The sequence below is a fragment of the Bufo gargarizans genome, chromosome 9 (assembly GCF_014858855.1).
Source record: "Bufo gargarizans isolate SCDJY-AF-19 chromosome 9, ASM1485885v1, whole genome shotgun sequence".
Lineage (NCBI taxonomy): Eukaryota > Metazoa > Chordata > Amphibia > Anura > Bufonidae > Bufo > Bufo gargarizans.
The window spans coordinates 21715222-21740534 of NC_058088.1; the positions used below are offsets into that span (position 1 = coordinate 21715222).

General features: G+C 46.0%; 1 protein-coding gene across 2 annotated transcripts; it reads left to right on the top strand.

Annotated features, from left to right (window-relative positions):
- Positions 1-48: 48 nt before the first annotated feature.
- KIFC1 (kinesin family member C1) lies at positions 49-14673 on the top strand. 2 transcript variants are annotated; one of them, XM_044306305.1, is made up of 17 exons: positions 49-118; positions 1368-1508; positions 1617-1734; positions 2024-2074; positions 2181-2210; positions 7825-8041; positions 8566-8743; positions 8875-9042; positions 9152-9274; positions 9361-9477; positions 9557-9730; positions 9877-10044; positions 10149-10287; positions 11366-11505; positions 11598-11671; positions 12278-12353; positions 13974-14673. In XM_044306305.1, exons 2-17 carry the CDS (start codon positions 1377-1379, stop codon positions 14016-14018), a joined length of 1950 nt encoding a protein of 649 aa, XP_044162240.1. In that variant the 5' UTR covers positions 49-118; positions 1368-1376; the 3' UTR covers positions 14019-14673. The 2 variants fall into 2 exon arrangements, with proteins under 2 accessions (XP_044162240.1, XP_044162241.1); XM_044306306.1 differs by having other exon boundaries at positions 1368-1490.
- Positions 14674-25313: the final 10640 nt, after the last annotated feature.

Sequence of the window (25313 nt, forward strand, 5' to 3'; positions counted from 1 at the left end):
TGGGGTTTTGATTGGTCGCTCGCTTTAGGCGGGACTTTTAATACTAACCGAAGGTCGATTTGAATTTTGAACAGGAGTTGGCGGATGGTGAAGGGAGAGGAGCGGCTCCGTGCAGCAGGTAGGTGCGGGGAGTCCACGGCGCGGCGTCCTCTGCTGCTCGACACCGGGGCCTATGGCCTCCGCGTGATGCTGGGATTTGTAGTTCCCCACGGGTTGCATAGTGTCAGTTCATTCTGGATATTTCCTTTTGCAGTGCACTTAACTCCCTCTGTGGTGCTGGGAGCGTCCATAGAAGCTGGAAACTTAAAGGGGCACTCCAGGATCCCCTCAGGGTCTTCACCTAATACAATGACCCCATTCTGTAATATCCCATCCGTAAGGGACAGTTCACACCTCTGATCCTGGATACTGCCGCTCACCGCCGGACCCCACTGACTCTGATGAGATCTGGGCGCTTTCCGGTGAAATGACGGACAAAAGTCATTGCAGCCGGGGAGCTGTCCGTGCCGGCCGGGCGCCTCGTAGAGTTGGCCGAGACAGTGTGTGTTTTCTTTTAAAGGGGTTCTGCTGGCTTTGATGACCTATCCTCAGGACACCCTGCACCCATCAGCTGTATGAACGGAAGGCGCGTGCGCTGTCTCCCTTCTTGCTCCCCATAGACATCGCAGCAGCGGTAATGATGATAGAAGGGAGACGGCGCGCCCCTTCCCTTCATACAGCTGATCGCCAGGGATCGGACCCCCCACCGATATGATATTAGTGACCTATGAATAGTAAAAGCCCGGATCACCCCCTTAAAGGGGTTGTCCGGGTTCAGAGCTGAACCCGGACATCCCTCTGTTTTCACCCCGGCAGCCCCCCTGACATGAGCATCGGAGCAGTTCATGCTCTGATGCTCTCCTTTGCCCTGCACTAAATCGCGCAGGGCAAAGGCATTTTTGGGAGATCCGGTGACGAACCGGGGCTCTCCATGTGGCTGCCAGGAAGTCTGGTGACATCACCGGCACTGATTGGGGGGGGCGGGGGCTTTAGCGCTGCCCTAGCCAGTAAAACGGCTAGGGCAGCGCTAAAGCCCACCGGTGACGTGACCGAACACACTGCCGGGCGGAAGCCCACGCCCAGCAGTGTGTGATTGTAAACGAAAGATCCAAACTTCTCCGATGCTCAAGTCAGGGGGGCTGCCGGGGTGATGATATGGGTATGTCCGGGTTCAGCTCTGAACCCCTTTAACCCGGCATTACTTGTGTATCCGCAGAGTCGGCTGCAGTGGGCTAAAGCGTCATTGCTGGAGGTGGACCTCCCGGGACACCGGGGGGAGCTCCACTTACCTGCGTCGTGTCTGATGCCTTCTGTCTCTTCCTTTCCAGTGTCTGAATATGGAGAACACCATAGATAAGAAATCTCAGCAGCCACTGAAGATGTCCCGTCTTCCCGTCCCCCCAAGCAAAAAGAGACCGCTGAGTGATGAAAACCAGGAGCAGTCCTCTCGGGTAAAAGTAGAGCTGGGGGTGTGTTTTGAGTTTGCTCTTATTTTACTTGGTTTTTCTATCCTGTCTTCACCCTGGTTTGCGTGGCTTCAGGTCGAGGTGACGATCCATCTGCTCTCCTCTTTTTAGAAACGTCAGAAGGTGTCCTCCGTGGGTGAGCTGCCCAAGTTGCGCGTCGCAGCAAGTATTGCCACCTCCAAACCGCGGGTCACCCCAGCTGTTGCACTGCCTAAGCCGCAGGTAATTGGTAAGTAACCGCTTGCTGTGAGGTGTAGGTAGTCGGGCCCTGTTCACACTAGAGCTGGGTTCTGGTCCCTCAGGCCTCTGTTGCCTCTTGGTGGGAAGTACAGTATAATCTGCCAGCAGTAATGGGGAAGGAAACAGGACTGCTGTGGGTCTGGCTTTGGAATTGCACACGATCAGCTGTACCGCAGAGTATCTGCCGCTGCAGTATTACATACCGCCATCCAGATGCAGTCACTGACCTCGGATCCTGCCCCAACATAATGTATAATCCGCCTCTATCTGATACGCAGGTCGACAGTCCCTTCAAGACCTACCCTCAAAGAACAGGATGAACATCACAGGTAAACTGGATGACAGAACGGAGCCCGTGCTGATTTTTGCATCAGTCGCATCATGTGCTACATTAAGAAAATATTCTAAGATTAACTTTTTTTTTTCTAATTGCAGCTTCTGCGAAACCTAAAGCTACAGCACCAGGTAAGTGTATAGGGGGGGAGCACAAGCTGTATGAGTTTAGGCATGCTGATACCGCTGGGTCCTCGCATCTCCTCCCCATTGGTATAAAACTAGGGATGAGCCAACTTCTGTTTTCTAGTTCGGCATACAAGGCTCGGGTTGTTTGGATTCTGCTACCGTGGAGTGTAAGTTATGGTCCGTGGTAGCGGAGTTCTTAGGTGACCCAAACCTTGTACGCAAAACGTGAAAACAGAAGTTCCCTCAACGCTATGTAAAACATATTCTATGTGATACAACCCAGATGTACTGAATATAAAGGAGTTTTTCCCCACAACGGCACTTCCTGGAGGGTACCCTCCTCTTCAAAGACAGGAAAACAATGAAGATCAACGCATAAAAGCCCCCTCCCCTTACCTTCACCAGTTGTTTTCCTGTACCTCAAGTGGCAGGTGGAGATCGACGGTGCGCAGGGCCTTTGGTAAGTTATCCCAGAATTTTTTCCAGAGGGCTCCTGCAGGGGGAAGTTTTCTGGAGCTTCGGTGTACTGCTCCTCCTCCCCTATGGCATTAGTCCGGCGTGTGCTGGCTGCCCCGGGCTCCCCGCTAGATAAGAAGGCTATATTCGAGCATTTCGGTGGCTGGGGGCGTTCCCGGCCTGGGAGCGCTCCGATCCTGCTTCCGGCTGTTGGAACGCAGTGCAGGAAGTGATGTCATCACGCCTACCCAGAAGTCTTCAGGCGGCAGATTCAAAAGCAGATCGGCATTCTATAGGTGAGCGGCTTGCTACAAAAAGGAATAGTGCTGTTTTCATTTGCACCACTATGTCTGCCCCTGGAGAGATTGATGCAGCAAAAAAGACCACTGATGCCCCTAGGCCCTCAAGCCCGGTAAGCCTCCTCCCTGAGGACATTTATATTGTCTAGTCACCCTATATGTGCACACAGTGTTACACCTTATTTTCTGGGTGACGGCTCTCCTATCTGAAGTTTTTCCTTAATATCCAATTCTGACTCTCCTCCCTCATCTTTAAATTTTAGGGGAGGGGGAGTCAAAGATCATCTGGAGAACCGTCACAGAAGAAAAAAGGTCAGATGTGCAAGAAGACATTATCCTCAACCACTAAAATATCGCTATGTCAAAAGTGTATAAATAGTGGTATCTAAGGAATCTCCATCTATTGTAGATAGCTGCTCCAATCTCTTCTTTAATTAAGGATCTCAGACTATCAACGCAAGACTAACGGTAGTCTCTCCAAAACCATCCACCTCTAGAACGGTTCCTTCTGTGACCGAGGAACAGATTTCTGAGCTGGATGAACAAGAAGGCTTCTTCTGCTTCGAAGTCTAGTGGGTGTGAGGACTCCTCAGGCCACCCTTATGTTCTATTGAGGAAACTGAAAGCTTACTTAAGAACATCAGGGCAACAATAAATTTGGATGAGTCAAAGGAACCTCTGACTGTCCAGGATCAGATGTTCTTAGGACTAGGGGAGAAAAAGAAACGAGTCTTCCCGGTTCATTCTAACATTACAAAGTTAATCTTGAATGGAAGGATCCAGAAAAGAGACAGGCAGCATCTAAAATGTCAAAGAGGAAGTATCCCTTTGCTAAGGAAGATTCCAGCTCTTGCGATAAAGCCCCAAAAGTTAGACGCGCCAGTGGCTAAAATTTCTAAAAGATTCGGATTACCCTTCGAAGACTTGGGGGTCCTTAAGGATCCTATGGACAAGAAGTGCGAATCCCTACTCAAGAAGTCCTGGGAATCTTCTATGGCTTCATTACGTCCAGGAATATCAGCTACTTATACAGCAAGAACTCTGTCATTATGGCCGACTCAATTGGAAGATCATATTCAGTCTGGCACTCCAAGGGAGGACATTCTGGCCTCCATCCCGATTCTAAAACAAGCTTCCAACTTTCTGGCTGACACTTCCGCAGATGTCGTGAAATTATCAGCGAAATCCGCAGCTTTATCAAACACCTCCCGTAGGGTGATTTGGTTAAGATTGTGGAGTGGAGACGCGGCATCATAAATAGACTTTGTGCCATCCCCTGTGAGGGGGATTGTTTGTTTTGGTAGGCACTAGAGGATATTCTAAAGAAAGGGCTTCCTTACTGAGTGGAGATTTTTTTCATCTAAGACATAATTTTCGTGCCCAAAAACGTCCTGCATTTGATCAGAAAAAGAAAAATCGGGGATCCTCATGGCAATCGGCAAAAAGCAAAAATAGGAATCCTCTTCTAGGATAAGTCCTCCTGTCCAAGTACCACACAATGACGCCAGAGGTCCAGTCGGGGGGAGATTTAAAAAAATTTGACCAAGCCTGGGTGCTGCAGATTCATGCATCACCTTGGGTACTATCTGTAATAGCATCGGGATACAGGCTGGACCCAGACGCTCTAGAATCAGTTTGCGCTTCTACTTGAGGAAAAAAAGGGCTTTTTGGTGAAGAAACCAGACCAGTCATTCAGATTTGATAATAAATCTGAAAAATCTAAACAAATTTATAACCTACAAGAAGTTCAAAATAGAGACAGTCAGGTCCACAATCAACCTAATATACAAAGACTGGGTAATGGCAACAATAGATCTATCCGATGCTTACTACCACATTCCAATCCATCAACATTACCAGAAATTTTTGAGAATGTCAGTCTGGATTTGGGGGAGAATCAATCCTTTCCAGTTCCGGGTTCTTCCCTTTGGTCTATCCTCTGGCCCAAGGGTTTTTACAAAAATTGTGGCAGAGATTTCAAGCTTCTTCCATTGGTCAGAAATAGTCTTGATTCCGTACCTGGACGACTTGTTAATAACAGCCCCAATGACGGAGTCCCTTATCTTGCAGTTACAGACTGTAGTCAAAACCTTATCACAATTAGGTTGGATCATCAATATAAAGAAGTCGGACCTAGTTCCACATTATCGGAAAGTATTTCTAGGGGATCTCCTAGATTCTCATCTAATGTCCTCCTTTCTTCCGGGGGAGAAAAGGAAAGGCCTGGTTCGAAGAGTAGCAAAATTTAAAAAATTACGCAAGACCTCCATAAGAGCAATCATGATGATTCTGGGGGTAATGACTTCCACAATATTGTCAGTGAAATGGGCCCAGGCTCACTCAAGGAGTACTTCAGTCCTTCCTGTAACGATCCTGGGATCGAAGACCGATATCTTTAAACAAGAAGCTGGAAATTCCTTTCCATGTAAAGCGCTCTTACCTGGTGGCTCAAAGAAGAGAACCTTTCCAGAGGTGTAGAATGGCAGCAGATGGAGCAAGTAGTAGTGACGACTGATGCAAGCGGCTGGGGAGCTCATCTGAACCGCAGGACATGTCAGGATCTATGCCAGATGAGCCTTATCTGGCCATCTTCCAACATGTGAGAGCTTCTGGCAGGCATTAAAATATTTCGCTCCATCCCTGGTCCAGAATCGTGTAAAAAAAAAAAATAATTTCCGACAACTCGATCACTGTTGCTTACGTCAACAAATGGTCGGGGGGGGGGGGGGGGGGGAGAGTAGTCTCCTCTCGAAGGTGGCAGAAAGAATATGTCTGGGCAGAAGCAAACCTAACATCTTTGATGGTGGTCCATATAAAGGGGAAAGAAAATCATCTAGCAGACTTCTTGAGCAGAGAAAAACTGAGACAGGGAGAATGGAGCTCAAACCAGACAGTATTCAACCAGATCTCGGCAAGATTGGGAACACCGTTAATCGACTTGTTTACTTCAAAGAAAAACAAGAAAGTCAGCAAGTTTTATTCCCTTTCTTACGAAGATAGACCGTTGCAAGTGGATGCTTTAGCACACAAATGGCCGAAGGGTCACCTGTACGCCTTCCCTCCATTCTCTCTAATACCAAAAGTCCTGACAAAAGTGGTAGAAGAAAAACCCCAATTGATATTAATAGCCCCGTATTGGCCCAAAAGGACTTGGTTTCCGATACTCAAGTCTCTAGCAGGGGAAAATTACTGGAGCCTTCCACTTCTTCCAAATCTCCTAGTGCAGGGTCCGGTCCCTCATCCCAACAGTCCGCAACTCCATCTGACAGCCTGGAGATTGAATGGAACATCTTGAGAAGGAATGGGCTATCCGAAAAGATATTAGATACTTTACTGCATAGCAGAAAATCAGTTACTTCAAAAATATATTTAAGATTCTGGAAAGCTTTCCTGTCTATTTCTAAAAATTCCTGGGACCCGTTCAGACCCCCAGACCTAGGACTAGTTCTAGATTTTCTCCAATCGGCACTAGACCGAGGTCTTAGAATAAGCACCTTCTTAAAGGTATCAGCACTAAGTGCTTTTATGGGTGAGAAGCTGGCTGAATCAGATCTAACTATCATTTATTTTTTAGGGCGCTAGTAGATTACACCCAAGATTCAGATCCTCAGTCCCATCTTGGGATTTAAATCTAGTTCTTTCTGTCCTCTTGGTTTCTCCCTTTTTAAGCCCATTTGAAATATATCTATGAGACTGTTAACCTTTTTTTAAACTTTTTTTATTTTTAATTTTTTTTTGCTCACAATTACGACCGCTGGAAGAGTCGGAGCGATCCAGGCTTTTTCAATTCGGCCCCCATACCTTACAATACTGGAAGATAGAATTGTTTTAAGACATTCTCCTGAATTTCTTCCCAAAGTGGTATCTAAATTTCATTGCAGTCAAGAGATTTCTCTTCCTTCATTCTGTCCTCGGGCTTCTTCTGAAGAAGAGAAGAGGTTCAGTAACCTTGATGTGAGAAGATGGGTTCTTCAATATCTAGACGTTACAAAGGACTTCAGAATGACTAATCAGTTATTGGTCCAGTACCTGGGCACTAACTGCGGTAGAGCAGCTAGCGAGGCTTCCATAACACATTGGATTAAGTCCTGTATATCTCTGTTACATTGAAAAAGAGACGTTTTTACAAACTTGATGTGCTATCCAATAGAGACCTATCCTTTGGCAGAGAAGTCTTATCTGCTGTGGTTTCCCTCCCCCACCCGAGTGGATTCTTTGTTATTCCTCCAGGAAGTGCTGTTGTGGAGGCGTGGGATAAAGATGAAAATTACTCTTGCCGATAATTGGATTTTCCATTGGCACAGGGAATTCCCACCCAAATTTTTCTCTTTCTTTTGTTACATTTTATTTTGAGGTTATGGGCAGTTGACCCTTATTAAATGATGCATCTACTTGAACTTCTAGGCTATTAACTGGTAGAGGGGAGGGGGCTTTTATGCGTTGATCTTTGTTGTTTTCCTGTCCTTTTGAAGAGGCGGGTACCCACCAGGAAGTGCCGTTGTGGAGGCCAAGAGAAAATCCAATTGCCAGTAAGAGTAATTTTCATCTTTCCAGGCCCCTGATACTGTCCACCTGTTCTCAGGATCAGTCATTGTCTGATGTCCTACACTCAGAGATTCACTGTTCCTTCCAGCTCTGGTACTAGCACTTTGAATGGAGCAATGCTACTTCTGGGGCTGAAGGGAACAGCTGGGTTCCAGGTGTCGGACCCCGCTTTCCCCCACACACTCGACCGATCTGATATTGATGACCTATCCTGGCGGTCAGTATCTGGAACCTGGGAAACTACTTTACTTAGAAACACCACGTTGTTGTCTGTTAAGCTGCATATTTGAGTAATACGCGTTGCGTTCCCCCTCAAGCACCCGCACAGTCGGCTACTTCAGGAGCAGGCAAGAAACGTGCTGCCTGGGATCTGAAGGGGCAGGTCAACGACATGAAGGACAAGGTCACAAATTACAAAGGCAAAGTGCAGTCCTTGTCAGGGGAGAACACTCGTCTCCAGACAACCAAGCAGCAACTACAGAGACGAGTGGAGCTGCTGAGCACGGAGAACTCTGCCATCAGCCAGCAGCTCTGGTGAGTGGAGACATGTATCTTACGATGAGGCAGCACTGAGCTTTCAACAAACTTTGCATTAATCAATATTAGTGTGTGTGTGTGTACATGAGGAATAATACTGTTTCTGGCAATTATCTGACATTTTTATCAGTGTCCTCTGTGCTTGGTGAATATCATCTGGTTTGCAGTTGGTGGTTGAAGACTATCTGCCATGCACTGCACACACAAAGTAGAGGAGAATCTCCTTCCTAACTGTCTCACAGTCACTCAGAACCAGCCCCAGAATAATGTAGGACATTACAGAGTAGTAATATGATTCTCCTGCAGAGATCCCATCCTGGATGGGAAAAAGGGGGGGGGGGGGGGTTAGCTGGATAACAGGAGAACTAGACATTTCTCACTGACAAGATGTATATTGCAGAGTTTCTTGTACTGTTGATTTATGCAAAGTTGTGTGAAAAGTTAGTGACCATTTAAAGGGGGATAAATGCCATATGACCCTCTTTGTTTTCTACAACATTATCAATTTATCCTTCATTCAGTTCGGTAGAATCCAAGCTGTTGTCTGAGCAGAAGAAGTTGGATGGAGCTAAGAAGGAGGTGCAGCAGCTTACTGAGCTTTGCCAGACTCTGCAGTCTGAGCTTTCTGCTGAGAAACTTGTGGTGGTTGAGCTGAGCTCCTGCCATGAGAGCATGACGCAAGAGCTGAAAGCCAAGGAGGTAAGCTGAAACTCGTAGGACCACGTGTATTACACACCTTCCTCTGATCTCCTGGGTCACACCTTGATGTGCTAGTTTCATCTTTCAGTCCCTGACCTTTTTTTTTTTTTTTCCCTTAAACCCTCTTGTAGAAGCAGCTGCTTCATCTGGAGGGGGAGAACTCTAGACTAAATACCTTGGTAACCGAGCAAAGCGACTCAATAAACGATCTACAATGTCGTGTAGCAGAGAAAGACACTCAAATATACACACTGGAAACAGAGCGCAGACGATTACACAATGCCGTGCAGGAGCTGAAGGTATGTGGTCTTGGACGGAGCAGCAGCCATTGTACTTCTGATACGTGATCTGTGATGACCTTACACTTTTTTTTTTATTTTATTTTTTTTTGTCTCCTTTCCGCACTAGGGGAACATCCGTGTCTTCTGCAGAGTCCGGCCAACCCTGCCATTTGAGAAGGCTTCGTCTGATGGACACATTAGCTTCCCACCTAATGACGAGAAAGCGATAGTCCTCAGTAAGGTGGAGGAGGTAGGCCGGCTTTCTAGGTTTAAGATAACATGACGGTTGTCTGCTTCATTTAGTGATGTATATTAATTATTTTGTGTCCCCTTTAGTCTCACATTGGTCGGGAAAAGGGTCAATCCGTCAAATATGACTTTAATTTTGACTGCATCTTTCCACCCACCACTAGCCAGGCCGCTGTATTTGAAGAGATCTCTTTGCTGGTCCAGGTGAGTCACACGGCCATGTTTTCTACATGCAGGTCTGTTCCATTTTTCTGTTGCTCACACTGTGTGTTCTCCTGTTTAGTCGGCCCTCGACGGGTATCCTGTGTGTATATTTGCATATGGCCAGACAGGCAGCGGGAAGACATATACCATGGAGGGCCCAGACAACATCTCTGTGGACACCATGGGAATGATACCCAGGGCTATCTGGCAGATCTTCAGCAGCGCAGATGAGCTGAAGTCTAAAGGCTGGCAGGTAAGTGGTCTCCGGGGTCAGACCCTTATGAATGATCTTTCTTGAAGAGGCACTTCTTGCAGAAAGTATTGCAGTTACTCAGGAGAGGTATTGTGTAGGGGAGGGGTGGTATAACTCTATTTATTGTAACTTTTCTCATTCTACAGTATAAATTCACGGCTAGTTTCCTTGAGATCTACAATGAGACCCTGAGAGATCTGCTGGTAAACCGACCAGACAAGAAAAATGAGTACGACATCCGTAAGGTCAACTCATCCAGCAACGAAGTCCATGTCACCAACTTGCGCTACGTGGAGGTCTCCAGTGTAGAAGAGGTAAGATGGACGTCTGACACATCTGCTGGTTGTAGAATAGACGGTGCGTTGTTTTATTCTTTACATTATGGCTCTGCAACTTTATGTAATTTCATGTTTCTCAGGTGCATGAGATTCTCCAGACGGCAAAAACAAACCGCTCTGTAGCAAAAACCGCCCTCAATGACCGGTCATCTCGCAGCCACAGTGTTTTTCAACTGAGAATCGAGGGGGAGAACAGTGTTAGAGATGTACGGACGTCATGTAAGTTTGTTGTAGAGGATAAGCGATCTCTCCTGGTCCTATACAAGATGGTAGACTGATTCTACGTCCCTATCTCTAACATCGCTGTATGGCTTGTACTTTGTGAGAAAGTTCCTCTGTGGTTGACCTGAAGTGGCCTTCAGTAATTGTCCTATATGGTAGAGTTCCTGCTCTGAACATTCATTGGGGATTTCTTCACATGACTAAGGCTACTTTCACACTAGCGTTCGGGTGTCCGCTTGTGAGCTCCGTTTGAAGGGGCTCACAAACGGCCCCGAACGGATCCGTACGGCCCTAATGCATTCTGAGTGGATGCGGATCCGCTCAGAATGCATCAGGCTGGCAGCGTTCAGCCTCCGCTCCGCTCAGCAGGCGGACACCTGACCTACAATGTAAGTCAATGGGGACGGATCCGTTTGAAGATGACACACTATGGCTCAATCTTCAAACGGATCCGTCTGAGGCTACTTTCACACTTAGAAATTTTTTTACATTATAATGCAGGCGGATCCGTACTGAACGGAGCCACCGTCTGCATTATATGAGCGGATCCGTCTGAGACGGATCCGCTCTGAACGCAAGTGTGAAAGTAGCCTAAAACTGCTGAATTTGCTGGCCCCCCCCCCCCCCCCCCCCTCCAATCCCGATTTAGGACAACTTCTTCACACAAGCATGTGCCGTCCGGGAAATTAGTCCACGCAACAGCCACATTTCCCAGACTGAACTTGGCTTAACTGATCTGATGTTACTGTAGTGATCTACGATGCTGTGACTACAGGGTGGTAGACTCGATGGCAGGCGTATCGTAGATCATTATGATGCAGCAAGTTCAGGTCAATCGGGCCACGGATTGTCTGGGAAATGTCGCTGTCATGTGTATTTCCTGGACTGCACACGCTGGTGCAAAACTGTCTGACGTCAGGATGGAAATCGAAACTAGCAGCAGCTGAAGGGTGTTGTCAGTTAGGGCTCCAGACCTAACCCCACTCTGGAGAGAATATTTGGGGCAGAAGTTGCTTGACAGCAAGCGGTCTGGTGGATTTCTGAATATTCTTCATTTGCTGTTTTTGGCCATTAGCTGTCCTGAGCCTGATCGACCTCGCCGGGAGTGAGCGTCTTGACCGATCTCTGTCCACAGGAGATCGACTAAAGGAAACGCAGAGCATCAATACTTCACTTTCCACTTTGGGCCTGGTTATTACATCATTGTGCAACAAGGTAATCGCTTGTCTATTTAATGAATAGGTTTTCCGCGTTGTCTATGGAGCTTGAAGTGACAAACTAATGTGAAATATTTTTCCAATTGGCAGGATTCCCATATACCATATCGGAATAGCAAGCTGACGTACCTGCTGCAGAACAGCTTAGGAGGAAACTCAAAAGTGTAAGTCCAGTGTTATTCATACATGTGCCTGAGACTTGTGTATGCAATGTGTAATTATGACTTGTAGACCTGTGGGCATGAAGAAGTGAGGGGCTTAGTCCAGCCATGTCTTGTTACCACTAGCAGTTTATCTAACTGATGACCCCTTTTTAAAGAGGTTGTTCACACCTGGGACCTTTTCTACAGACACCCCAGCGTGGATGGATTTGTGGTGGTAATCACACTTGCCTGATCCCCACCGATGAGTAGCAGGTCTACATGCGACAACAACCAGTTTGTCGTGGGTCATGTGATGCACGGGTGACATGTCGCCTCAATGTCCAGTCATTGACTCATGTCCAACCGGATGTTGACTCTGTGAAACCCAGTACCTCCAGAGGCATCAATAGTCAGAACCCAGCGGCGGGGATCGGGTAAGTGCGTTTACCACCGTGGGTCTGGTAACACTGAGGGGGTCCGTAGAAAAGGTCCCCAGGGTGAGCAACACCGTTTAAAATGTCTTTCTGATTATTGGAATTGGAAGGACACAAAGTTCAGAAATGTTAAATCTTCTTTAGTTTAATGTTAACCTTCTAACCAGATTTGTTTTTTCTTTACGTTTTTAAGGTTGATGTTTGTTAACATTTCGCCCCTGGAGGAAAACTTTGCAGAGTCTGTGAATTCTTTACGGTTTGCTAGCAAGGTAAGATACTGGAGGGCCCTTTTAATAGCATTGTGCATTTCGAGCTAAAAAAATTATAAAAATTAAATTAAATTGGTCTTTCTTCTGTACAGAGCTGACATGCTCTAGTAGCACCTTTTCGATTTTGCCTTTTCCGTCAGACCAGGAGCTAAGGGGCTCCTTATCTCTGCTCTCTGACATTATAAACACTCATTTATAGCTCAGTCCTTATCTTGCTGATAAGAATGTGGCTTAAAAGGGTTCTGCACTTTGTTTTAACTGATGACCTATCCTCTGGATCAGCTGTTTGAGAAGGCAGCTGGCGCTCCAGCAGCGCTGCGGCCTTCTCACTGTTTACCGCAAGCCCAGTGACATCACGACTAGTTTAAAATGTCAATTCAAGTGAATGCAGTTTAGCCCCGCCCAGGCCAGTTGATACAATTCGTGACGTCACTGGGCCTGCGGTAAAGGCAAGAAGGCCGCAGCGCTACTGGAGCGCAAGTGCCTTCTCAAACAGCTGATCGGCAGGGGACCGATCAAAAGCTGATGATCTCTCCAGAGGATAGATCATCAGTTAAAACAAACTGCAGAACCCCCCTTTAAATAAGTGTTTATGACCTCTTAGTAGCTCAGAGATGAGGGTTATTAGATGACCGGCACAAAGTGAAAGTACCAGTCAGTTAGAAAAACGGTTAACCCTTTGTGCCAGGACAGCTCAATATTTTTAATAATGGCCAATTGAAGAAAAAATATTTTATTTAGCCCAAAAAATTAGTAACATGCAATCATTAAAATTATATATATATATATATATATATATATATATATATATATATATATATATATATATATATATATATCTCTATCTATATATATATATATCTCTATCTATCTATCTCTCCTCTGAAGGAGTACATAGCCTTTAAACTATTAGGAGGGTTGATTGTGGTAAACTCCCTAGTAGCCAAACTATAACCAAAGGTAACTGTAATGAAGATCTCAAACACTAGAGAGCTGCCTCTAGACCGGCCATGTATCGGAGGATCAGGGGAGAGCTGTATGCCGACAGCTATCTCTTTTATGGCCAGCTTAAATTTTAAAGAATCTCTCTCTCTCCCCGAAAATGCAGGCAGCAGGTTATCGCGCAGAAGTATCTGTATAGTTATGTGCGAGAAGATTCAGTAGAACTTGTAATATTTTTAAATTTTATAGTCCTGATTTGATCTTCCTGTGCTTAGGAGTCTGGTGACCACCCACTGGACCCCCCCCCCTCCTGTTAGGGTCCATTCACACGTCCGCAAAATGGGTCCGCATCCGTTCCGCAATTTTGCGGAACAGGTGTGGACCCATTCATTTTCAATGAGGCCGGAATGTGCTATCCGCTTTTTCGGACCTGCACTTCCGTTCCGCAATTACGGCCACGACAAGGCATTTTCTATGATAGTGCCGGTGATGTGCGGGCCGAAAAAATGCGGAACGCACATTGCCGGTGTCCATGTTTTGCGGATCCGCAAAACACATACGGATGTGTGAATGGGCCCTTAAACTGCTCTATAGCAGGATGCCTGCAGTTCAGATGGAACGTTTAATGTGTTTTTTTTTATTTTTAATAACTGTTATTAACTTTCTGCTGTCTTACAGGTCAATGAATGTGTGATTGGAACCGCTCGTGCAAATCGGAAATAAGCAGCTCCCAAGAAGTCAGTTTTATCAAGAACTTTTTATTTCGCTTTTTAATATATAAATGTAAAAGCTATTGACAATAGCACAGACATGCACATGAATCAAGCGTGGGGGGTGGGGGAGCCACTACAGTCCACTCACAGTATAGAGGTTTGTACGTCCATGTAGCGGGGTATGAATTTTAAGGACCTGTTCAGTGGTTCAGAATACAAAAAAGAAATATGTTGGGGGAGGAGACTGGTCTGTTTATAACCCACCAAGAAAAAGAGGACGTCCCAGTGGCTGAGTGGTAATGCCAGTAAGTGCAGAAAGGCATGACCTGCATTTAGCCAGTGGAGGATCTGTGCTGGATCGGAGGGGATTGAAGAAGTTTGTTGTTGTGTTTTTGTTAATGGGCCACTTGCTGTTTTGTGCTTTAATTACCAGACGGCCCTTTTTAGTGTGTACCTCCCACGTCGCGGTTCAGTTCGGCCTGGAAAGCGCCTCATATGTTACCAGAAAGCTGTCCTCTGTATTTTGCTATGTATGAAGGCTCTGATGAATCATTTTTTTCATGTATTCTAAACTTTTATCTAATGCTGTTTTAAATAATAATCTTTTATAGATGTGTCTGTACATATGTATATATGTCTTACTGTAAATAAATTTGCTGACTTTGTGTTTGTATTAACTCCTGTGTTGCTTGCACTGTTCCTTACACTGGGATCTCCCCCGATCACATGTTTGTCAAGGCAGCGGTACTCAAAGTAGCGCCACGGCCTTCTCTCAGCTTTCCCTAGGCCATGTGGCATTACGTTCATCGGTCACGTGGTCTTGGCGCAGCTCCTAGAAGTGAATGGGGCTGAGCTGTGATGCCAAGCGCAACCACTATATAATGTACGGCACTGTGATTGGTGAGCTGAGAGAAGGCAGCGGTCCTCGCTGATGTCAGACAACCACCCATCAGATACTGATGACCTATCAGAGCTTTTAGGACTAAACGGCATTGTCCATTCATGGAGGTGTAAATGGCACTCAACTATTCTTACACTGACGTAGCTGCCCATACTGGGCTCTTGATTACCGCTGTAGTGTTTATTAAAGGGGTTCCCTTATGTCCTAACGAGCAGCATAAGTAGGAAGTTCTCCCCTGTGAAACTGGTAGCCAGGTCTACTTGCCTGGCTAAGTCCCGCACTTGTGGGGTACAGTCCAGCACATTATGTTTTTTTATATTTTTTTTATTTTTTATATTCTTCCCTTCCCTTGCAGGTTCTTATATCTGCCAGGTTTATTACCCTATTTGGGGGGCCCCCCATTTAATTAAATTATAAGCTAGTGACCGTGGATCACTCCCGGCGGGGTCTGTAGGCTATATAAGCGCTGTCAAACGCCAGACTCTCCCTCTCTGCCCTGCACTGAGTTGTTCAGTACTTACTCTCTCCAAGTCTTTTTCAGATGGCATCTCCGAATGGCAACCAGCGTGGGAAATCCTCCCATAAACAAGCACCTAACTTGTGCCAACTATGAGATGCTGATGCCAGACTCCTATGAATATAATGGGTGTCCTTTATGCCGTCCTCCCCCGCCGCAACCCACGATGGGTGACATGTTCAGTTGGATGAAGGAATTTATGGGGAATTCAATTATGGAGATCAAAAGTGCCCTTCCTTCTAAAAGGGCCAGAGTTTAATCGCCAGGTCCTGTACCAATGGCGGAAGACATTTCTATAGAAGACCGTTCCTCCTCTTCGGATGAAGATGACGCCACTTACCTTTTTCCTGCCGAGAAGACTCAAAGACTTCTACGCTCCATCCGATCATGATGTTGAGCAAGGGGAAGCTCCACCGTCCACCTCTAGGGGGCCAAGGGCCTTTAAAGTGGATGAAAATTTAAGGAAACTAATGCTAACAGAATGGAAACATCCTGAGAGAGGTCCAGTTCTCACTAAGATTTAGGCTGATGATTCCCCTCCAGGAGTCAGAATCAGAACTTTGGGTACCGCCTCCGAAGGTCGATATGGTGATCTCAAAGTTATCTAAAAGGTCCTTAGTTCCTTCTTTTTTTTTTTTTAAACTCGTTTTATTGAAAAAGAGTAACAAGGCACATATATGGCATAGACATATGCATATTGTAAAATCACATACAGTAGGCTACAGCAAGTACAATGAAAACATACCGAAATGTCACATAATACAGCACAATAAAGAAAGAGTACACCATTGCACAGAAGTCATCACTTCCCTCCCTCCCAAGCACAATGTGGACAATCAAGGCATCGAATCAAAATAAAGAGAACCTAGAGGGTCTGTGCCCCTCTCAGGGGTTGTCTGACCTTGTAGAATTGGGCGATGTGGTTAGAGTAGAGTCGCACCATAGTCCCCAAACCTTCTGAAATTTGTCCGGGCATTTCCTATTTACATATAATACTTTTTCGTATGGGATGATCTGGTTCACTAGCCTCTTCCAGATTCCCACAGTAGGAAGATCGTCCGCCATCCATTTTAGAGCTATCACCTTGCGGGCCATAAACAGGGATTCACTGAGGAGTATCTTATTGTAATGTGACCACCCGTCATTGTTTAATACGCCCAACAGACATACCTTGGGACATAACGGAATCGGACCCATACCTAATGACGACAAGACTCTAAGGATATCCTGCCAGTATGATCTGATATGGGAGCATTCCTTAGTTCCTTCTGATGATGGAAACAACCTTCAGGGTCCATTAGATCGCAGAGCTGAATGTAATCTGAGACGCAGCCATTCTGCAGCCTCTGCTTCGGTTGCAGTTACTTCCTCAGAGGTTGCAGAGTTTGTTCGGTCCCGCATTCTCAGAATTCAGTCGGACCTGGAATCTGGTGTCTCCAGAACTGATGTACTAGACCAGTTCAAAACCTTACTCCTAGGAACTCTTCCACACAGCACCTTAAGTTAGCGGCTAAAGGCATGGCTCTCTTTTTCGGCGGCCCCTATGGCTGCGTCCCTGGGTTGCTGATAACGCCTCAAAGTTTAACCACTTAAGGACCACAGGTTTATACCCCCCTAGTGACCAGGCCCTTTTTTACAAATCGGCACTCCACAACTTTAGCGGTTTATTGCTCGGTCATGCAACTTACCACCCAAATGAATTTTACCTCCTTTTCTTCTCACTAATAGAGCTTTCATTTGGTGGTATTTCATTGCCGCTGACATTTTTACTTTTTTTGTTATTAATCGAAATTTAACGATTTTTTTGCAAAAAAATGACATTTTTCACTTTCAGCTGTAAAATTTTGCAAAAAAAAACGACATCCATATATACATTTTTCGCCAAATTTATTGTTCTACATGTCTTTGATAAAAAAAAAATGTTTGGGCAAAAAAAAAATGGTTTGGGTAAAAGTTATAGCATTTACAAACTATGGTACAAAAATGTGAATTTCCGCTTTTTGAAGCAGCTCTGACTTTCTGAGCACCTGTCATGTTTCCTGAGGTTCTACAATGCCCAAACAGTAGAAAACCCCCACAAATGACCCCATTTCGGAAAGTAGACACCCTAAGGTATTCGCTGATGGGCATAGTGAGTTCATAGAACTTTTTATTTTTTGTCACAAGTTAGCGGAAAATGATGATGATTTTATTTTTTTTATTTTTTCTTACAAAGTCTCATATTCCACTAACTTGCGACAAAAAATAAAAAATTCTAAAAACTTGCCATGCCCCTCACGGAATACCTTGGGGTGTCTTTTTTCCAAAATGGGGTCACTTGTGGGGTAGTTATACTGCCCTGGCAATTTAGGGGCCCAAATGTGTGAGAAGAACTTTGCAATCAAAATGTGTAAAAAATGACCGGTGAAATCCAAAAGGTGCACTTTGGAATATGTGCCCCTTTGCCCACCTTGGCAGCAAAAAAGTGTGACACATCTGGTATCGCCGTACTCAGGAGAAGTTGGGGAATGTGTTTTGGGGTGTCATTTTACATATACCCATGCTGGGTGAGAAAAATATCTTGGTCAAATGCCAACTTTGTATAAAAAAATGGGAAAAGTTGTCTTTTGCCAAGATATTTCTCTCACCCAGCATGGGTATATGTAAAATGACACCCCAAAACACATTCCCCAACTTCTCCTGAGTACGGCGATACCAGATGTGTCACACTTTTTTGCTGCCAAGGTGGGCAAAGGGGCACATATTCCAAAGGGCACCTTTCAGATTTTGCAGGCCATTTTTTACACATTTTGATTGCAAGGTACTTCTCACACATTTGGGCCCCTAAATTGCCAGGGCAGTATAACTACGCCACAAGTGACCCCATTTTGGAAAGAAGACACCCCAAGGTATTCCGTGAGGGGCATGGCGAGTTCCTAGAATTTTTTATTTTTTGTCACAAGTTAGCGGAAAATTATGATTTTTTTTTTTTTCTCTTTTTTCCTTACAAAGTCTCATATTCCACTAACTTGCGACAAAAAATAAAAAATTCTAGGAACTCGCCGTGCCCCTCACGGAATACCTTGGGGTGTCTTCTTTCCAAAATGGGGTCACTTGTGGCGTAGTTATACTGCCCTGGCAATTTAGGGGCCCAAATGTGTGAGAAGTACTTTGCAATCAAAATCTGTAAAAAAAATGACCGGTGAAATCCGAAAGGTGCACTTTGGAATATGTGCCCCTTTGCCCACCTTGGCATCAAAAAAGTGTCACACATCTGGTATCGCCGTACTCAGGAGAAGTTGGGGAATGTGTTTTGGGGTGTCATTTTACATATACCCATGCTGGGTGAGAGAAATATCTTAGCAAAAGACAACTTTTCCCATTTTTTTATACAAAGTTGGCATTTGACCAAGATATTTTTCTCACCCAGCATGGGTATATGTAAAATGACACCCCAAAACACATTCCCCAACTTCTCCTGAGTACGGCGATACCAGATGTGTGACACTTTTTTTGCAGCCTAGATGCGCAAAGGGGCCCAAATTCCTTTTAGGAGGGCATTTTTAGACATTTGGATCCCAGACTTCTTCTCACACTTTCGGGCCCCTAAAAAGCCAGGGCAGTATAAATACCCCACATGTGACCCCACTTTGGAAAGAAGACACCCCAAGGTATTCAATGAGGGGCATGGCGAGTTCCTAGAATTTTTTTTTTTTTTGCATAAGTTAGCGGATATTGATTTTTTTGTTGTTTTTTTTCTCACAAAGTCTCACTTTCCGCTAACTTAGGACAAAAATTTCAATCTTTCATGGACTCAATATGCCCCTCACGGAATACCTTGGGGTGTCTTCTTTCCGAAATGGGGTCACATGTGGGGTATTTATACTGCCCTGGCTTTTTAGGGGCCCTAAAGCGTGAGAAGTCTGGAATATAAATGTCTAAAAATGTTTACGCATTTGGATTCCGTGAGGGGTATGGTGAGTTCATGTGAGATTTTATTTTTTGACACAAGTTAGTGGAATATGAGACTTAGTAAGAAAAAACAAAAACAAAAACAAACAAAAAATTTCCGCTAACTTGTGCCAAAAAAAAATGTCTGAATGGAGCCTTACCAGGGGGGGGGTGATCAATGACAGGGGGGTGATCAATGACAGGGGGGGGATCAATGACAGGGGGGTGATCACCCATATAGACTCCCTGATCACCCCCCTGTCATTGATCACCCCCCCTGTAAGGCTCCATTCAGACATCCGCATGATTTTTTACGGATCCATGGATACATGTATCGGATCCACAGAACGCATGCGGACGTCTGAATGGAGCTTTACAGGGGGGTTATCAATGACAGGGGGTGATCAGGGTAATCAGGGTGATCACCCCCCTGTCACTGATCACCCCCCCTGTAAGGCTCCATTCAGACATCCGCATGATTTTTTACGGATCCATGGATACATGTATCGGATCCACAGAACGCATGCGGACGTCTGAATGGAGCCTTACAGGGGGGTTATCAATGACAGGGGGTGATCAGGGTGATCACCCCCCTGTCACTGATCACCCCCCCTGTAAGGCTCCATTCAGACATCCGCATGATTTTTTACGGATCCATGGATACATGGATCGGATCCACAGAACGCATGCGGACGTCTGAATGGAGCCTTACAGGGGGGTTATCAATGACAGGGGGTGATCAGGGTAATCAGGGTGATCACCCCCCTGTCACTGATCACCCCCCCTGTAAGGCTCCATTCAGACATCCGCATGATTTTTTACGGATCCATGGATACATGGATCGGATCCACAGAACGCATGCGGACGTCTGAATGGAGCCTTACAGGGGGGTTATCAATGACAGGGGGTGATCAGGGTAATCACCCCCCTGTCACTGATCACCCCCCCTGTAAGGCTCCATTCAGACATCCGCATGATTTTTTACGGATCCATGGATACATGTATCGGATCCACAGAACGCATGCGGACGTCTGAATGGAGCCTTACAGGGGGGTTATCAATGACAGGGGGTGATCAGGGTGATCAGGGTGATCACCCCCCTGTCACTGATCACCCCCCCTGTAAGGCTCCATTCAGACATCTGCATGATTTTTTACGGATCCATGGATCGGATCCACAAAACGCATGCGGACGTCTGAATGGAGCCTTACAGGGGGGTTATCAATGACAGGGGTGATCAGGGTAATCAGGGTGATCACTCCCCTGTCACTGATCACCCCCCCTGTAAGGCTCCATTCAGACATCCGCATGATTTTTTACGGATCCATGGATCGGATCCACAAAACGCATGCTGACGTCTGAATGGAGCCTTACAGGGGGGTTATCAATGACAGGGGGTGATCAGGGTAATCACCCCCCTGTCACTGATCACCCCCCCTGTAAGGCTCCATTCAGACATCCGCATGATTTTTTACGGATCCATGGATACATGGATCGGATCCACAAAACGCATGCGGACGTCTGAATGGAGCCTTACAGGGGGGTTATCAATGACAGGGGGTGATCAGGGTAATCACCCCCCTGTCACTGATCACCCCCCCTGTAAGGCTCCATTCAGACATCCGCATGATTTTTTACGGATCCACAAAACGCATGCTGACGTCTGAATGGAGCCTTACAGGGGGGTTATCAATGACAGGGGGTGATCAGGGTAATCAGGGTGATCACCCCCCTGTCACTGATCACCCCCCCTGTAAGGCTCCATTCAGACATCCGCATGATTTTTTACGGATCCATGGATACATGGATCGGATCCACAAAACGCATGCGGACGTCTGAATGGAGCCTTACAGGGGGGTTATCAATGACAGGGGGGTGATCAGGGAGTGTATATGGGTGATCACCCCCCTGTCATTGATCACCCCCCTGTAAGGCTCCATTCAGACGTCCGTATGCTTTTTGCGGATCCGATCCATGTATCCGTGGATCCGTAAAAATCATACGGACGTCTGAACGGAGCCTGACAGGGGGGTGATCAATGACAGGGGGGTGATCAGGGAGTTTATATGGGGTGATCATGGGTGATCAGGGGTTTATAAGGGGTTAATAAGTGACGGGGGGGGGGGGGGGTGTAGTGTAGTGTAGTGTTTGGTGCGACTTTACTGACCTACCTGTGTCCTCTGGTGGTCGATCCTAACAAAAGGGACCACCAGAGGACCAGGTAGGAGGTATATTAGACGCTGTTATGAAAACAGCGTCTAATATACCTGTTAGGGGTTAAAAAATTCGGATCTCCAGCCTGCCAGCGAACGATCGCCGCTGGCATGCTGGAGATCCACTCGCTTACCTTCCGTTCCTGTGAGCGCGCGCGCCTGTGTGCGCGCGTTCACAGGAAATCTCGCGTCTCGCGAGATGACGCCTATTGGCGTTAGTGTGACCTGGGAGCGCCGCAGAGATGACGCCTTTCGGCGTTAGTGTGACGGGAGGAGGTTAATCTTTGTGGCTTACCATATGAACCATGAAGACTCTTTGGTTCAGAGTTGGATAAATTAATGGAGCCTTGCAGATAAAAAAAAAAAAAAGGAAGTCCCTCCCCAACAATCCTTTTGGGGCCGGAGTAGGCCCAGAAGTTCAAAAACCCAGGGCTCCTCCAGGTCACAGACGTCAAATCGTCTAGACAGGGTCTTGGAAAGGACCGTAAAGCGGATCTAGGACTCTGCCGCTTATCCTCCCCTATACCCTCCAGACTGTCTTTGCGATGCTCAAAGTTTCAGTTCCCCTCTGGTTGGAGGTCGTCTGTTTGTTTTAGCAGGCCTGGCTGCAAAACATTCTGACCAGTAGGTCCTAGAGATAATTATGTTTGGGTACAAAAAATTTTACTTGTTCTCTCCCCGAGAAAAGTTTGTTCTAACCCAGACCAAACAGTCCATCTTAGAGGATTCGGTCCTCCTTTCTGTACAAAAAAGGGCCCTAGAGTAAGTCCCTCCTCACGAACAAGGGCTTTGGAGTATATGCCCCCGGTTTTCTAGTCCCAAAGCCGTCGGCGCATGATTTATAGACCTGCGTTGCCTAAATCTGTTTAGAAGACCAAAGCGCTTCAGAATGGAGACCATTCAAACACTTATCAGTATCCTAAACCCTGGCGATCTAATGATCACCTTAAGGCCTCTTTCACACTCCCATTTTTTATTTCCGTTTTGCAGGCAGTTTTTTGCGTTCCGTATATGGAACCATTCATTTCAATGGTTCCGCCAAAAAAAACGGAATGTACTCCGTCTGCTTTCCGTTCTGTTGAAAGATAGAACATGTCCTATTATTGCCCGCAAATCACGTTCCGTGGCTTCATTCAAGTCAATGGATTCGCAAAAAAAATTGAACACATACGGAAATGCATCCGTATGTCTTCCGTATCCATTCCGTTTTTTCTGAACCATCTATTGAAAATGTTCTGCCCAGCCCAATTTTTTCTATGTAATTACTGTATAATGTATATGCCATACGGAAAAACGGAACAGAAACGGAAACAAAAAAACTGAACAACGGATCCGTGAACAACAGACCGCAAAACACTGAAATAGCCATACGGTAGTGTGAAAGAGGCCTAAATCTGAAGGATGCTTACCTTCATATCCCCATTAACCCAGCTCACAGATTATTATTATTTTTTTTGAGTTGCGGTCTCCATAAGAGGGATGGTAAAACATTACCAGTTTGCTGTGCTGCCTTTTGCCATTTCTTTCTCTCCGGTTGTCGCCCAACTCAGGCTTCAAGTGCTAGAGATCGTGCCATACCTAGACGACTGGCTTCTAAAAGCCGCTACTCTAGATGTTCTTTTATCTCATCTTCAGCTGGCTCTTCAGTCTCTCCAGCGCTTGGGCTGGTTCATAAATTGGGAAAAATCGGAGATCCTTCCCTCTACCTCTAGGATGTTCCTGGATTTCTATTGAGGCCACATGTTAGCATCTGCAGAAGCAGTTCCTTGGGCCCTATTGCACCTACGTCCACTTCAGAAAGAAGTGTTAATAGTCTGGAATCGCAACCCCAAGGGGTTGAAAAAGACTCGCTTGCTGTCAGCCGGTCAGCTTCCTCCACCATCTGAGGGAGAAACAATCAGATGGGAGGTCCTTAATTTAACCTCGTTGGATCATGTTGACCACAGACGCCTCCCTTCTAGGTTGGGGAGCCCATCTGGAGGAGAATCCAGTACAAGGTACCTGGAGCCAGCAGTAGAGACTTTTCATCCAATCTGAGAGAATTGAGAGCAGTTCGTCTTGCTCTCTGCCATTTTGATCCTCTTATCTGCGGGAAGGCGGTAAGAGTCCGCTCGGAAATACGACAGTAGTCGCTTATATCAACAGACAGGGAGGCACAAGATCTCAACCTCTCCTCCAGGAAGTTGGTCTAATTCTTGCTTAGGCAGAAGCCAGTCTATTCTACCTTTTCGGCTGTTCACATCAGAGGGAATCTCCACATATTTGCAGATCGGCTGATTCGGGGTCTGCCAGTTCCAGGCGAATGGTCATTCAACAGAGACGTTTTCACCCAAATCACTCTCCGGTGGGGTCCTCCAGAGATCGACTTGATGGCGACCAACTTGAACGCCAAGGTGGACAGATTCTGCTCCCTCTACAAGGAGGACAATCCTCTGGCGATAGACGCTCTGTCCATAACATGGAGGTTCAGGCTGGCTTACATATTCCCTCCAATTTCCATGATCCCAAGGGTATTGAGGAAAATCAAACAAGACCAGACCCCGGTCATTGCGATTAATATCTTTCTGGCCGAAGAGGTCTTGGTTCACACAGCTCATGAAGATGAGTCAGGACACATATTGGAGATTTTCACTAACGCAGGTCCCTGCCTAGATCTGCGGAGACTGAATCTGACAGCCTGGCGATTGACAGGTCCCTACTAGAAGCTAGAGGGCTTTTATCTGAGGTCTTGAGAGCCATTTTACACACCAGGGCGGAGTCTACAAAAAAAGCCTACTCTAGGATATAAAAGATCTTCCTTCAGTGGTGTACTGTTAGCGGTAGTACCCTCAGATCCTCCTCTTTCAGCTATTTTTATAGTTTCTGCAGGATGGCCTGGACAAGGGTCTAAGCCCGTCAACGCTCAGAGTTCATACCAGTGCTCTTTCTGCCTTTTTAGGCAGACTTTTAGCTCAAGACCCCCTACTAAGGAGGTTCCTCAAAGGAGCCGAAAGATTAAAACCTAGAATCCTTAGACCTATCCTTGAATGGGATTTATCTGTGGTTCTGAAGGGGCTATCCTCTCCCTCCTTTTGAACCCTTGGAAAATGTGTACCTCAGATTTTTATCTATTGAAGGTCACATTCCTACTGGCCATAACTTCAGCCAAGAGGATTGGAGAACTTCAGCCCTTGGCGGCCACTGAGCCTTATACCCTCTTCCTCCAGGACAGAGTTCTGTTGAGGTTTCTACCAACCTTTTTGTCCTCAAGGCGCCATCATTCAGAAATACTTACCAGACAATCACCTTACCGGTTTTATGTCTCTCTCCCTCATCTCCGGAGGAAGAAGCCCTCCATTCCTTGGACATTTCAAGAAATCTCAGAATCTATGGTAAAACAAAGTTCCAGTACTCACGTTTTCTTGGTAGCTAAAATCCTTGTCTTTATTCAGGCAGTAGAAAATAATATATAGGACCTGCACCCACTTGCGTTTCAAACCAGAGTTCTTATTCTTAACTGTGAACAGTGTCTTTTCCAGAGATTAAATACTGGTCTGGGAGCACACGGTGGAGCCCCCACCTGAGAGGCGGGGGAATCGAAAAAGAGGAAAGGGTGGAGCCCTCTGCTCCCTCAGTAAGGCACTGTTCACATTGTCCGACAATGAAGATGCAATGAGCATCCATGTGAAATCAATCAATAATTTTACATATATAATGTGAAAGTTCCATAATCAAAACAATGACTATGAATATAAGATTTCATAT